At 44.2% G+C, this 14,616-nt stretch overlaps 1 protein-coding gene across 2 annotated transcripts in view; it reads right to left on the bottom strand.

The window, feature by feature from the left end:
• The window catches only part of LOC147718463 (vascular endothelial growth factor receptor kdr-like), a 537,031-nt gene that overhangs the window by 73,848 nt on the left and 448,567 nt on the right, over nt 1-14,616 (bottom strand). For both annotated transcript variants that reach the window (XM_086918385.1, XM_086918386.1), the window contains exons 21-24: nt 11,587-11,743; nt 8,528-8,634; nt 6,604-6,726; nt 6,392-6,503 (exon numbers count right to left, since the gene is read on the bottom strand). In XM_086918385.1, the coding sequence (XP_086774511.1) occupies nt 6,392-6,503; nt 6,604-6,726; nt 8,528-8,634; nt 11,587-11,743 (499 nt within the window). The remainder of the gene's footprint in view (nt 1-6,391; nt 6,504-6,603; nt 6,727-8,527; nt 8,635-11,586; nt 11,744-14,616) is intronic.

Raw genomic sequence — 14,616 nt, 5'->3', positions numbered from 1 at the left:
CACTAGTGCCGGAACACCAGTGAAGGAACACTAGTGTAGGAACACTAGTGATGGAACACCAGTGAAGGAACACTAGTGATGGAACACCAGTAAAGGAACACTAGTGATAGAACACCAGTGAAGGAACACTAGTGATGAAACACCAGTGAAGGAACACTAGTGATGGAACACCAATGATGTACCACCAGTGATGGAACACCAGTGAAGGAATACTAGTGATGGAACACCAATGATGTACCACCAGTGATGGAACACTAGTGATGGAATACTAGTAATGGAACACCAGTGAAGGAACACTAGTGATGGAACACCAGTGAAGGAACACTAGTGATGGAACACTAGTGATGGAAAACCAGTGAAGGAATGCCAGTAATGGAACATCAGTGTTGGAACACTATTGCTGTAAGCCCAGAAACGGAACACTACTGCTGGAACTAGTGTTAGGACACTAGGGTTGGAACACAAGCAATGAAATACTGGTGACAGAACATTAGTAATAGAACACTACTGCTGGAACAGCAGTGATATTAGTAATGGAAAATTAGGACTGGAAAACAAGTGCTGGGTCACCAGTTTCATGACACGAGTGGTATAACACCATTAGTGGCACATACAGTGATGGAACACCACTGCTGTAACACCAGTGTTGTAACACTAACAATCAAACACCAGTAATTGAACACCAGTGTTTAAATATATTTGCAGGAACACCAATGAAGGAACACCAGTCGCGGAACACCGGTGCCGGAACCATGAACTCTGTTGCTGGAACACAATTGATGGAACACCAGTTTTGTTCCACCGGTGATGGAACACTAGTGTTGGTATACCAGAGACGGAACGCATTGGTGTAGAAGCGGTTTTTGCTCAGACATATTTAAACCATAGAAGAGTGTCCTGGTAATCTCTGAACGCTGGTAGTTTTGGCTTTGAACCATTCATGGTGGTTTGGGTAGTATTTTAACAATCCAAAACGGTTATATAGTGCCTAAATGGTAAAAGGCTTTTGTTATTTTTCAGCTTGGCGTGGTTGGCACTTGCTAATCCTGTGCTTAAAGGCTTTGCTGTAAAGTTGGTGAAACGCTTGGTCACTTTATAGTTCAGCTTGTATGGCACTGTGCTAATCCTGAGCTTAAAAACTCTACTAGAAAAACAGAAGTTTGGGGTGAGCAGATTTGGAGTGTCGGTAGAGTGTACCATATAAAGAAGCTGCTTTTCGCCTGAAACTTGGAAGTTGGGAACTACTCAGGGCTCCCTGCTAATTAATGCAAGACTCTAAACCTGAAAGGGCATTTGTATTAATTTTAGTGCCTGCTTTTATTTTATGCTTTCATTTGCACAAAACGCAGCAGTATAAAAAAATGAAGAGGGATCTATAAAATATTTTGATATGTCACAGAAATGTCATCAAAAAGGAACATTTAAACTGGGCACGTTGTTAGCTGGACATTGCACAAGAAGCTTGAAATGTCTCTGAACTTAGCTCATTGTTTAATTAGCAGTCTTTTTGCAAACGCCAAGCAAATCCTGAACACTTTACATGCACTCATGACCCATAATTGGCTCTTGGATCTACTCCTGGCGGTAATATCAAAAACCTCTAATTTGAGCCACTATTGGGTAATCAACAGTCTATTAATGAAAGTGTTTCTGTGATGCTAATTGCACCAAAATAAACACATGCTACAAAAAAAATACATAATGGGTGGCTTGCGTAAAATGTTCCTTTATTGCCATCTCGGGGTTCTGGTGATATTTACAAACTACTTGATCTTTGGCCTTGTGGTGCATGTCAACTATGCAGCACTGGATGCCCATTCACTCCCTAACCCTCAACCCTATCCAAACCAGAGATTATCTTCTTTCCTATGCCTGTTCATCGCTATCTTCTGCATATTTACCACTGATTTATGTCTTGTTCTAATTCTCTGCTCGTAACCTTGGTATTATTTTTGATCTCATGCTTTCCTTCTCAAAGCAAATTACCTGTGCCATTCTTCTTGTTGGCTCCATTTGTATAATCTCTGCAAAATCAGTTTGCTATTCACTGTTAAAGCCAATAGAATTGTCATCCTTACCCTTACTCTGTCCTGCCTTGACTACAGCTCTCCCCCATACTGGACTACCTGCTTTTTTCTTTGTTCCTGCTCATTCGGTCTACAATTCTGCTGTTTGTCTCCACTGTTTCTAGGCTGCTGCTTTGATGGCTTCCATTTCACTCTTGTTTACTCTTTTGTTTCTTGAGAATTACTTCTTACTTTTTCCATTCTTTGTCCATCCCACCTATGTTCTGATACTGTACTCGATATCCGTACAGACAATTTCATTTTGCCTGTCAATTTCTCCTTGTTGCTCCTTGCCCCCCTTCTGCCCCATCCCACTTCTGTGCTCCTTCGTTCTCTTGATATATGCTCTGCTCTTACTCTTCGTTCTTTATGGTCCCTCCTAGAAGATAATCTCCTTGCTTCCTGATGTGGTGCTCAGATGTTTTCCATTATGTTTTCCATGATTCATGACTTGATTGTACAGTTCTTAGTTTTTGTTGAGAAATACATGCAATCTAAAAAATGTGATTCTCTTGTTCCTGACTTCTAAAAAGTTCTTAACTAAAGAGTACTTTGAAATGGCTTTGTGCTAATGTTAGCTCTAAATAAAAGTTGAACATTTAGACTTTCTAAGGGTGCTAGGTAAAGGCATTTTTTTTTTACCAAAGTTGGCCTATTTGTGGCTGCTAATCTAATATTACTGCTCCAAAATGAAGACTGCAACATAATCTAGGCATCTGTTAATTTACACAGAGGGTCATTGAGAGACATTCCAATTTACATTGAGAATCACTGAATGACACTGAGATCTACACTGAAGATAATTTAAGGGAACCCACATTTACAAAGGAGTTCATTAAGAGACACCGAAATTTACACAAAGGATTACTGAAAGACATCCATATGTACCTGGAGAACTATTGAGGAACACTCAAATTTACTTTGAGATCATGAAGAGACCCACAGTTGACAATTTGATAGTTTCAGGATAAAACACTGAATCAAATCTCACCGGCCACTCATTACACCAAAGAAAAGGCCAATATAGGTGCGGGATTACAAATGCCATCCTTGCGCTATCTCCCAGATGAGAAACCACACTTCAAATAATGACTCCCTAGATCTTATAACAGTAATGACACCGCTAGCTATATTTTACTATTATAATTTGCTAATTATTAGAAAGCCTGCAATCTTAGGTTTTTAGGACTCTTTACCAGCCGCCTGGACTATGCCAACATACTCTACGTAGGAATCACAGCATTCCTCCTGAAGAGACTGCAGACCATACAGGACTGACATACAGGACTCAGCCACAAGGCTCATCATCAAACTCACCAGATGAACCACATCACACCTCATCTCAAGAAACTCCACTGGCTCCCTATCCATAAGAGATGTCAATTTAAAATACTGACCCATGCCTGCAAAGTCCTGCACAATCTACGACCCGCATACATCAACCACTGCCTAAACGCCCACCAGCCCTCCAGACACCTGTGCTCTGCCTCCCTCTCCCTCACTCAAGACATGGCTCTTCAACCGATCCTGCCCGAGCAGCATGGCTCACTGTGCCTGAATACCCTTGAGGGTGACTAACAGGGCTTAACGAATCCTGCTTGATTGATTAAACATGTGTATTTAACAAACGTAAGTGATCCACCCTTGAAATCAAAGGCCATATGACTTCACTTCCTATGATGTCACTTTGAGGGGTCTAAGAGCATCCGTTATCACTTCCATTATCTTTATGTACACCATGCTCTTTTTGTCACACACACTACAAGGATGGAGCACATTATAGCATACTTCTGGAGGATGGGATAGGTGACTATCGTCTTGAGCTCAAAATGTCCACGGACTCGATAATTCTCGCCTCGGTGCCTAGTCGAATCATGGGTTCACACTCTGCAACTATGGGCAATAGCTTGCTTAATCTCCACTACGGTCCCACCACAATGGGATGCCTGGTCTTCACCTTGGGGATGCCCAGTAGCGGTTATCTTGCGGGGAAAGCCAGGACGGGTTCCCAAAGCAAGCGCTAAGAGACCTGTCGGTGATTTGGCACTATATAAATCGAAATTAACGTAACATAAAATAACATAACTATCTCATCTCAAAAACCTGATTACAAACACAAAGTGCTTTTCTAATGTAAGCAAACGGTTACATATAAATAGAAATGATTAAATGCCTTTTCTGGGTTGTTTTTGTTTTGTCAGTAAATAGACTTTCCATAGTCTTTTCACTTGATGTATGTTTTTTGATCATCAATACCCATATAGGTAGCTGTCATATGTTCTAGGTCAATATTTTGCCTATTGCACATTGTCTATTCTCTTTTAGTTGAACCCAGTCTGTTCATAGTTTCTCTATCAGTTGTAATTGTATTGTGTCCTAGCTTACACTGTCAGCTAGTATATCTGGTACTATAAGATACAAGCAATCAAGACCTCTGAAAGAGAACGCATTACACGCTGAAGCAGCATCGACAAACTGAAGTCAGAAAATACACGAAGGAGAAGAGGTGATACAAGGCATTCTGTTAGGCTCCTAGACTGTGAAATGCTATTGGAATCCACATTGACTAATTTCCATCCCTTCTTCACTTCCCAAGAAGAAAAAACTCCAGCTCTTCAAGCTGCACATCATCTCAGGGCAACTACTGGGTGGTGGAACACACCTGAAGAGTTCCCTCTTCTAGCCTCTTCCCTCGCAGTCCTCACTCTTCCACTAAAGTTCCTGGCCTAACCGCCCATAGAAGACATATCCCATTGTTGTAAACCGCAGCACTCTTCACTGAAAATCTCTGGGGCAGATTTACAAGCCCCTTGCGCCCCTTTTGCGTCATTTTTAACATGGGAAAAATGACGCAAAAGTGGGGCAAGGGGCTTGAAAATCTACCCCTCTGTTTTTTACGCTCTGTAGCTGCTGCCCCTTTTTTCGTACAACTGATTGTAAAACCACCATTGTCTACTGCGTTGCTTTGCCGCTAGGTTTGTGCCACAGTCACATGTCTCGTTGATGTATGTTCTCTATAAATTACCAATATCATTAGTTTCTCTTTATTATGCATGTTTCAATTTGCTATATATTTTAGTCATCAATTAGTCACATTCAGATGCTTTTAGGACCTGATTTAGATTTGGGCCGGCAGCCCTTTTCTCTGCCAGGGCGATGGAGTAAATTACTCCGTACTCATTGCTCACACTGCCTGAGATGCCGCCCGCTGTATTTATAAATGACCGCCAAGCTGGTGGTCATTTATAAAGCACTGACTGGACCCTTATCATGGCGGTTCCTGTCAATGCCTTTTGCAGTTTGGTGCAGGGTTCTTGCAACACGAAGGCACCAAACTGTTTTCTTTTTTTTTTAATCCTGAAATGGGATTTTCTGTTTGAAAAATAAAAAAGAAAATTCTCCCTTCGCCATTTGAGTCCTCTCCTTTGGCATGTGAAGCATTTAGCAGTTTTTACTGCCCCTTACCTCCATGGTTTTCCTGGTGGAGATGAGCAGTGAAAACTGACCTCTAATTCCACCCAGCTAAATCAGGTGGACAGAATACCAGTTCTGCCTCTGAGGGCCCTTACTCCGCGGGCCATCGGAGGGGTTTAATCTCAGCAGAGACTGAGTAGTCTCTATTGTCATTAACACTACGGACAGTCCGCATCTGAAACGGGCAGGCTGACCTTTATCTTGGCAGTATAGATACTCTGTTGCCGTTGTGATGGCGTATCCATACCACCAATATATAATTGGACCCTTAATTTCTCTCTGTCAGTCATGGTCTGAGATCTAAAGAATTACATATTTTCTTCCTTCTAGAACACCCTGGAAAGAAGAGAAGGGTCCTGACCTAGCAATGTTGGCGATGCTGTTAATTTATGATCAGTTCTAGCATTTGATTGGTCCTTTTCTGCAGAAGCACAGTGAACACAAATACAATGGACTAGATTATGGCCAAATGAAGTACCCAAAGGCAGAAATGTGTTAAAGCATACCATTACCTTTTGTTTTACTGCACGACATCTTATATCATACAAACCAAATTCATCACTGTTCATAAAACTACCCCTAATTTTTGTTGGGTGGCTGTGTTTAAATGAAATGCTGTGTTTAATCACACACTTGTTTTCTAACTCGAAGTTAAATGTTGTGAACGAAGATTTCAGTGTAAATCAGCCCATCAAAAAATACTAAAGACGAAGGCCCACGGGCTAGTGGCCCTTTATGCATGCACTTAGAGGCTAGGGATATTGACAGTCACGTGATGGTGTTCAACCTATTACAAAAGTACATGCCTTAAACCCTAAATCATTTATTGTGCATTACCAACTGCATCTTACCTAGAGAAAATATTTCCCACAGTAGAACTCCAAAGGACCACACATCGCTCTGGGTTGAGTACGTTTTGTCAAAGATTGCCTCTGGAGCCATCCATTTCAGCGGGAGCCTTGCCTGGAAAGTACAGGGCATAAAAATGTGAGTTCACCATTGTTCCGTGCCCTGATATAGTGTGAGATAATCAAGAGGTATGTCACAATCAAATTGTTCTTACGTCTCCTTTGCGCACGTAGTCCGGGTCTTTGTAAATGTCTCGTGCTAGCCCAAAATCGCAGATCTTTACCACATTATTTTCAGACAACAGGATGTTCCTAGCAGCGAGATCCCGGTGAATACACTGTAAAGGAATACCCACGCTGAATATTAGTTATAAGTCCATTTCAATCTCAGTTCATCAGCTTTTGCAGTAGATTTTGGAGCCGCGAACATCATTTCCAAACAAAAATACTCTATCACCAGGATAGAGGTCAGGAATGTCAGCGTTCCATGGATTGTAGAATTTTTCTAGTTTAAGTTTTCCTCAAATATAGAAAAAATATTTTCTAGACTTTTTTCTGTAATTTGGTGTTACAACTTGATGGCGAACTAAGGTGCCTTTTTAGTTTGCCCTATGGAGAAGCAGGCCTTGCCTATCACCTTATTCAAGTCATGGCTTGCTCCCAGTCAACATCAGACGCTCCCTACCATGCACACCTTCAGGAAGAACCTCAAGACCTGGCTCTTAGGCTGACTCGGAGCTGCAACCCCGCCCCATCCCTGCAGCGCCTTGAGACCCTCTTGGGTGAGTAGCGCACTTTAAAATTCCCTGATTGATTGATTGATTGATGACTTGATACATGTGCCTCAGCTTCCTGACTTGAGACATTAATTGAAACAATATTTCTGTGACTGATGTCCATAAGGCTTTAGAATTTAGGCTAGATTATTTGTCATCCTGACTACGAATGTCAGTCTGCAAGTCGCCGCGATATATATGAATCTAACTCTGGTCAATGTTGATGTCCCACCACTGAGGGGCTCTGAGCTCTTGGTAAGTATTTAACCAAATGATATCTGCCACAGTGTAGCCATGTAATAACATCTTATGGCATGTGTCAGCAGTTAGGCAATAATTCAACAACAACCACTAAGTGTGGCTCAATGGTTAGAGCAGCAGACCCTGATGCAGAGGTCTAGCCCGGGACCAGGGTTCAATTACCCGCCTTGGTGGGTCTTGGGCTCAAAATTCCACGGACCTGATAATTCTTGCCTCGGTGCCTATTCCAATCATGGAGCCCCACTCTGCAACTCGGGGCAATAGCTTGCTTAATCTCCACAACGGCCCCCACAAGGCTAAGGATGCCTGGTCTCCACCTTGGGGCTGCCCAGGAGTGGACGCCTCACAGGGAAAGCCAGGATGGGTTCCACAGCGGTATTCGTACAAGTGCCTTGAGACCCTTGCGGGTGAGTAGTGCGCTATACAAGTATCAATTTACATTTACATTTAATTGCCTTAAGAGCTTTACAAAGTCACCCGACAACTTAAAGGTTCCAGTGCTATATCCCGTCACGTGATGGTTCCATGTGAAAACACAGACCTCAAAAGCATAGTCTAACAAACTGCCGAAATAGCCACCTTACACATAAATATTTCCCTCCAAAAATTTACAACTGTTTTTAGTTCCAAAAACCAGCCAAACTAATTTTCCACCTATTTTAGGACAGCATAATGTATTATTCTAGCTTCAGAAGCAAGTGGGCAGATGATTAGGAAAAATCATACTTGTGATATATAGGCAAACTGGGCTAAGCTGCTGCAGCTGATAAAGACATTTTTTAGGATCAGCCCCTGGCAAAAATAAATATTTCTGTTCTGGTTTGCTCTTTCCTGACAAACACAGCTATTGTAATTCCAGTTGTTGTAGTCTGAGCGCTCTTGTGGCCAGGCTGTGGTGGTTCTGTAAGTGGAGTGTGTGCATTGACCTCAAAGAAGCACCAATCCTGCCTTTAATGTTGTAAATAAAGTTCCCATTGTAATTTGTACTCAAAGTGGATCTCAAGTCCCAGAAAAGTGATGTGCAAGTGCTACATAAAGCACCAGAATGAAGCAAAGTGCAGTCATAATGTGCCAAAGAATTAGTTTAGGGAATGAACCGTACCTTCCTGGAAGCCAGGAACTCCATGCCTTTCGCCACCTGGAAGCTGTAGCATATCAAGTCCTCCATGGTGAGTGGCCGCTTGTTGAGGTCTTCGGAGCCTGAAGAGCCTGAGAAAGGCAGAGCATGTGAGGTTCAAGTTTGAACATTTAGAACTCTAGAAACCATTGTGTGGGGTGCGGGCTGGGCGTTTCACTTGTGTAGCAATGTTTTATATAATTCAGGTATGAAATATGGACTGGAGGCAAATCCTGAGTTGAAAGAGAAAGAAAGTTTGCCAAATTCATGGCAAAAAGTAATTGGGTTCCCTCGGTGCATTGGCCTGTTTTCCTGTGGCTCAGTTGCCAAATGGCCATGTCTTCCATTCACACACAAGGCCCTATGCTGCGGCAGGAGGTCACTGCACAGGTATTGTGCAGCTAACCTGCTCATGTGTGTGTGTGCGTGCACATGTGACTCTTAGGTTCAGAACACTGCTTGATTAAGATACAAGGATCTGTTGAGAACACTCTATACTGGCCAGAAACTGTAATTCAGGCTTCATCAGACACAGTGTTTTAAGAAATGCAGACATTACAAACAATTTAATGAGAATCAGATTAAAACATGTTGTAACTTGGAATGTGAAGAAACAAGAAGAGAGATTATATATTTCCTGTAATGATTTATAGCATGGATAAATAAATATAATTCCATCATTACAGGTAAACTGCTTAATCATTTTTTTATTGCAGGTAATTAGAGATGTCACAATGTGATTGTAATAAGGACATTAGAGACCTGTTTCTATACAGGGATTGCAGGCTGCCATAGGTACATATTGTTATATTGGAGATATTTTTGCAGTTACCATTGTTAAGTGTATATCAGTGCAGAATTTCAATTAAAGGTCAATATTTTACTAGATAAACCTATATCGTTTTCTTAACTAAGAATCAATTCTTCCATTTCAGAGTCCTGATGGCAACAGATGACCCATTGCAGCCACCGTGGATTATTTAGATGATGCCACTCCTTATACCATTAACTATTTTCTTGATGGCACGGCCACCAGGAATAGGTTCCTGTCTGACTCTCAAAGGAATCGTACCTTTGCAACTGTAAAAGTACTTAGGAGCAAGGGGGCAGATGTATGCTTTCCTCAATCACAGACATTCCCAGAAGTGTGCAGTGAAGCTCACTGCATTATCACACTTTTGGGCCTCACAAGGGACATGAACGATCCTATATAAACACCAATACAGTAAAGTCTGGGCATGAATACCACTGTTTGACCTCTTTCGAACTGTCTTGTATAAATGTTTATCACCTGGGTTTCTGAAAGATCTATTTGTACTAATAGTTTATTCGTTGATGTTGAAAAAATAAAAAAAAGCCTCTAAATTGCCATTGCCCTCTATCACTTAGTTGAAGCTACTTCCACAGAGAGCACCGCCTCACTTGATATCAGTGTAGCTCTAGGCCTGCCCATGGAAGCACACAGAATGCCTGAGCAGTGGTGTTGATTCCACTGTGCTGCGGTGTTTACGAGGGTGGAGTGCTCAGCAAGTCCAAAGGTGTCTCTCTTAACTCCTGCCACAGAACACAGTGACCTGCCAACATAAGCCTCTGCTCTCCCAATAAATAGTTTTCGCGTTCTCAGCCGTTCAGCACATGCTGTTGTCATTTTATTTTCACAATTTAGTTGCCATTTGTAGTATTTTACCGCAAGAGGGGTAGAATAGGGCTTGTGGTTGTTGTTGATATTAGAGAAGGCGGAACAGTTGGTCGTGTTGCTTCAGGGTGTGGCAGAAGGTGGAAGAGGTGGTTGTGTTACTTCTGGGTGTAAGAGAGTGTGGAAGAGGGAGTTATGTTGCTACAGGGTGTGTAAGAGGGGGAAAGAGGGGGTTGTGTTGCTTCTAGGTGAGAGAGAGGGCGGAAGAGGTGGTTGTGTTGCTTCCAGGTGTGAGAGAGGGCGAAAGAGGTGGTTGTTTTGCTTCAGGGTGTGACAGAAAGTGGAAGAGGTGGTTGTGTTACTTTTGGGTGTGAGAGCGTGTGGAAGAGGGAATTATGTTGCTACAGGGTGTGTCAGAGGGTGGAAGAGGAGGTTGTGTTGATTCTGGGTGTGTAAGAGGGTGGAAAAGGTGGCTGTGTTGCTTCAGAGTATGACAGAAGGTGAAAGTGTGGGTTGTGTTGCTTTTGGGTGTGACACATGGAGGAAGAGGTGACTATGTTGCTTCTGGATGTGAGAGAGTGCGGAAAGGGGGGTTCTGTTGCTTCTGGGTGTGACAGTGTGGAAGAGGGGGTTGTGTTGCTTTTTGGTGTGAGTGAGGGTTGAAGAGGGGGTTGTGTTGCTTCCGGGTGGGTGTGACAGAGCGAGGAAGAGGAGGTTGTGTCGCTTCTGGGTTTGAGAGAGGGTGTCAGAGGAGATTGTTTTGCTTCTGGGTGTGAGAGAGGGTGTAACAGGGTGTTATGTTGCTTCAGGGTGTGTCAGAGGGTTAAAGACGATGTTGTGTTGCTTCCGGGTGTGAGAGAGGTGTCAGAGGAGGTTGTTCTGCTTCTGGGTGTCAGAGAGGGTGGAATAGGGGATTATGTTGCTTCAGGATGTGTCAGAGGTTGGAAAAGGGGGTTGTGTTGCTTCTGGGTGTGGCCACCCTGACTCCAGACAAAACCTCCAGCCACAGATATGATATCATCATAAACAACGGGTGCCTGGTTGATGGGAAGCTTCAGGGTGGAAGAGAGGGTTGTGTTGCTTCTCATTGTGGGAGATGATGGAAGAGGGGTTAGTGTTGCTTCTGGGTGCGAGCGAGGATGGAAGAGGGGGTTGTGTTGCTTCTGGGTGTGACAGAGGGGTTTGTGTTGCTTCTGGGTGAGACAGGGGCGAAGAATAGTTTGTTTTGCTTCATGATGTGACAGGGTGGAAGAGTGGGTTGTGTTGCTTATCGGTGTGAGTGAGATTTGAAGAGGGGGTTGTGTTGCTACTGGGTGTGAGAGAGGGTGGAAGAGGAGTTTGTGTTGCTTCAGGGTGTGACAGGGTGGAAGAGTGACCGGTGGCGGGCAGGGGTGATTCGCGCCCTCACCTTCCTCCTCCTCCTCAGAGTCACTGTAACTCTTGTCTTCGATGAACCCTGAGCTGGCTGAGCTCCCGGTGCTGGCCACGCTCTCCAACCTCCGCTTGATCAGCTCCGACAAGTCGCTGTTGGAGTCGTCCAGACCTTTTTCTGATTGGTCAGATTTCTGAAACGTACATGATAGGGAAAAACGTTAAAAAAAAAAGGTTTTTACAACCTGCAAATTGTGTGCTAACAGAGGAGTAATGTAATGGGGCATACTAAAGGAAGGCAGTGCAAAGGCGTGACAGTGGTTCAAATAGAGAAACCAGCTAGGAGGAAACAAAATAAAAGGTGTGTGTTTAGAGGGGAAGGTTGTCTTCCAACAAGGATGAGAAATATACGGTGTGAAGTTAGGTTCACATGAAAACTAGCTTCAAGGCAAGGTAAGTGAACACTAGGCAGAACTAGTAGAGGGTCACCTGATTGCTTCTACAAGTCAACAAGGACTGTTCTGTGCAGTGTGTGAAGGAGGTGCAGAAAGAAGGGTGTCATGCCTTGGACAGGAGTAATCCCTGCACTAGCCCTGAATTCCAAACATCTGGCCACCCTCTGTAGAGGTCTTCTTTGCATATCCCAACAATGGATGTTCTGCCTTCTGTGTTTCCAGTTCCTTTCCATCTTCTCACATTGCCTATTTCCACAATAATCCATTTATCAGCATTCTGCAAGAATTGGTGTAGGCAAAGGCAGTGTCTAGATAGACTGGAGAATCCAAGACTTTCGAGCCAGTGCAGGGATTTCTCCTGCACAAGGCATAGCACCTCTTGCTGGTACAAGTGGATAGTTGGAAGAGAATGCCTGGTTCATGAGAAAGTGCTGACATAGAGTGAGCTAGGACCCAGACGAAGACCCAGATTAGTTGTGTTTACATGTTTAGTTAAAGTCTTCATTTGAAACCTATGGCAGAATAGCACTGGTTGTGAGCCAGTCCAAGACCCCATTTGTAACTCGAGAGTAAGAGCACCTGGATCAGTGTGGGCAGTAAAATGCATCTTGCCTAGTGCCTAGTGGAAGACACTCTGGCAGACAGATCTGGTGCACTACAGCGGGGTTGTTAGAAATCGGGGGATCTAGTTGGCAATGGTTTGCACCTTTGTCCAAGTTTAGACCCTTGCTTCTAGTCAGGGTGAGGGAATTACGCCCTTAGACAACCCCTGCTACCTCCCTTGGTAGCTTGGCACGAGCAGGCAGGCTTATCTCAGAGGCAGTGTGTAAAGCATTTGTGCTCCCATACAGTAACAAAGTGAAAACACTACAAATGGACACCACACCAGTTTAGATAAATAGGTAATCTTTATCTAAACCAAACAAGACCAAAATGGCAAAAATCCAACATACAATAATCAAAATATGCACTTTGCAAGAAAAAACCTTAAGAATGTAGTTCCTTAAACTCGGTAGCTCCGTCCGGTGCTACCATGGTGCTGAAAACAACCAAATCCAACAGTTTCGGTCGACCACGTCAGTGCGGACCGGCGTCGGTGTCAGAAGCCTTGTAAACAGTACCTTTGGTTCTGGCTTACCACGTCGGTGCGGGCCAGTCAAGCAACTGTCACAGTTGCGGTGTGAAGTGGAGCAGTGAGGCGTGTGGTGCTCTCAGGTCGCAGTGCAGGCAGCAGCTTGGTGGCGGTCGTCCAGCAGCATCTGTGAGACCAGGGCAGCGGTGCGTAGTGGGGTGGTGCTCGCTGCGGTGCTGACAGGTCACGGTGCAGGCAGGGTGCTGTTTGATGAGAGATGGCGTCGGTGGGTCGTGGCTGCAGTGTGGGACGGGCGGTGCTAATGTAGCTTATGAGCAGTGCCCCAGACCACGGTGGTGATGTCAGCTGGCAACGGCATCGTTGCTGAGACCAGGGAGGTGGAGTTCGAGGAACGGCCGGCGGTCTTGGCGGTGGCGTCCGGTTGCAGTTTCTCTCTGTGGCAACTGAGACACGCGGTCCCAGAGGCGGCACCCAGGTGAAGGTGAAATCTTTGCTGTTCCTGAGACTCCGTGAACAAGCTCTACCTCAAGCCCTTTGAGAAAATCAAACAAAGAAGTTGCAGAAAGTTCAGTCCAGTCCTTTCTCTGCCCAAGACAGAGAAGCTACTGCAGGGCAACACAGCAAAGCACACAGCAAAGTGGTAGTCTCTCCTCAGAGCTTCCCCAGCTCTTCATATTGGCAGGTTCCTTGATCCAAGCGAGTTCTAAAGTCCTGGGGTCGGGCCCCAATATTTATAACACATTTCCCTTTGTTCTCTTATGGTAGAGAGTGTCTGTGCTCAGTCCAAACCAGTTCTGTCCTCCCTAGCCCAGCTTCCTGGCAGGAGACAGCATTGTCCAAGGCAGACCAGGCCTATTCAGGTGCAAGGAAATCTCATCCCACTCCTCTAAATGCAGCCCAGATCTATTCAGCTCAACCCTTACTCATCCAGGAAAGGCAGGACACACCTCAACCCCAGCCAGTGGCTGTCTGAAGAAAATGTACACCCCCAGCCCCTGTCACTCTGAAGCCAGACAGTCAATCCACAAACCAGCAGAGGCACACAGGATGGCTAAGCAAGAAAATACCCACTTTCTAAAAGTGGTATTTTCAAACACACAATATGAAAATCATCTTTACCAAAAGATGCATTTTTATATTCTGAGTTCAGGCATACTAAACTCCATCTTTCTATTTTGTCCCAATGGGAAGTTATACTTATAACTATGGGACAGGAAGCCATTCCACAGTGAAAAACGAAATACACTGCATTTCACTATCAGGACATGTCACACACACATGTACATGTCCTACCTTTCACATACACTATACCCTGCCCACAGGGGTTGCTTGGGCCTACTTTAGGGTTGACTCACATATGGTAAAAGGGACGGTTAGTGCTTGGCAAGTGGGTGCACTTGCCAAGTCGACATGGTAGTAAAAGCTGCATGCAGACACCACAGTGGCAGGCATGAGATACCTTTAAAGGGCTACTTCTGTGGGTGGCACAATCAGTGCTGCAGAACCACTTAGTGGCATT

This window comes from Lissotriton vulgaris, chromosome 4_1 (assembly GCF_964263255.1).
Source record: "Lissotriton vulgaris chromosome 4_1, aLisVul1.2, whole genome shotgun sequence".
Classification (NCBI taxonomy): domain Eukaryota; kingdom Metazoa; phylum Chordata; class Amphibia; order Caudata; family Salamandridae; genus Lissotriton; species Lissotriton vulgaris.
This window is presented reverse-complemented; position numbering and strand designations above follow the sequence as displayed.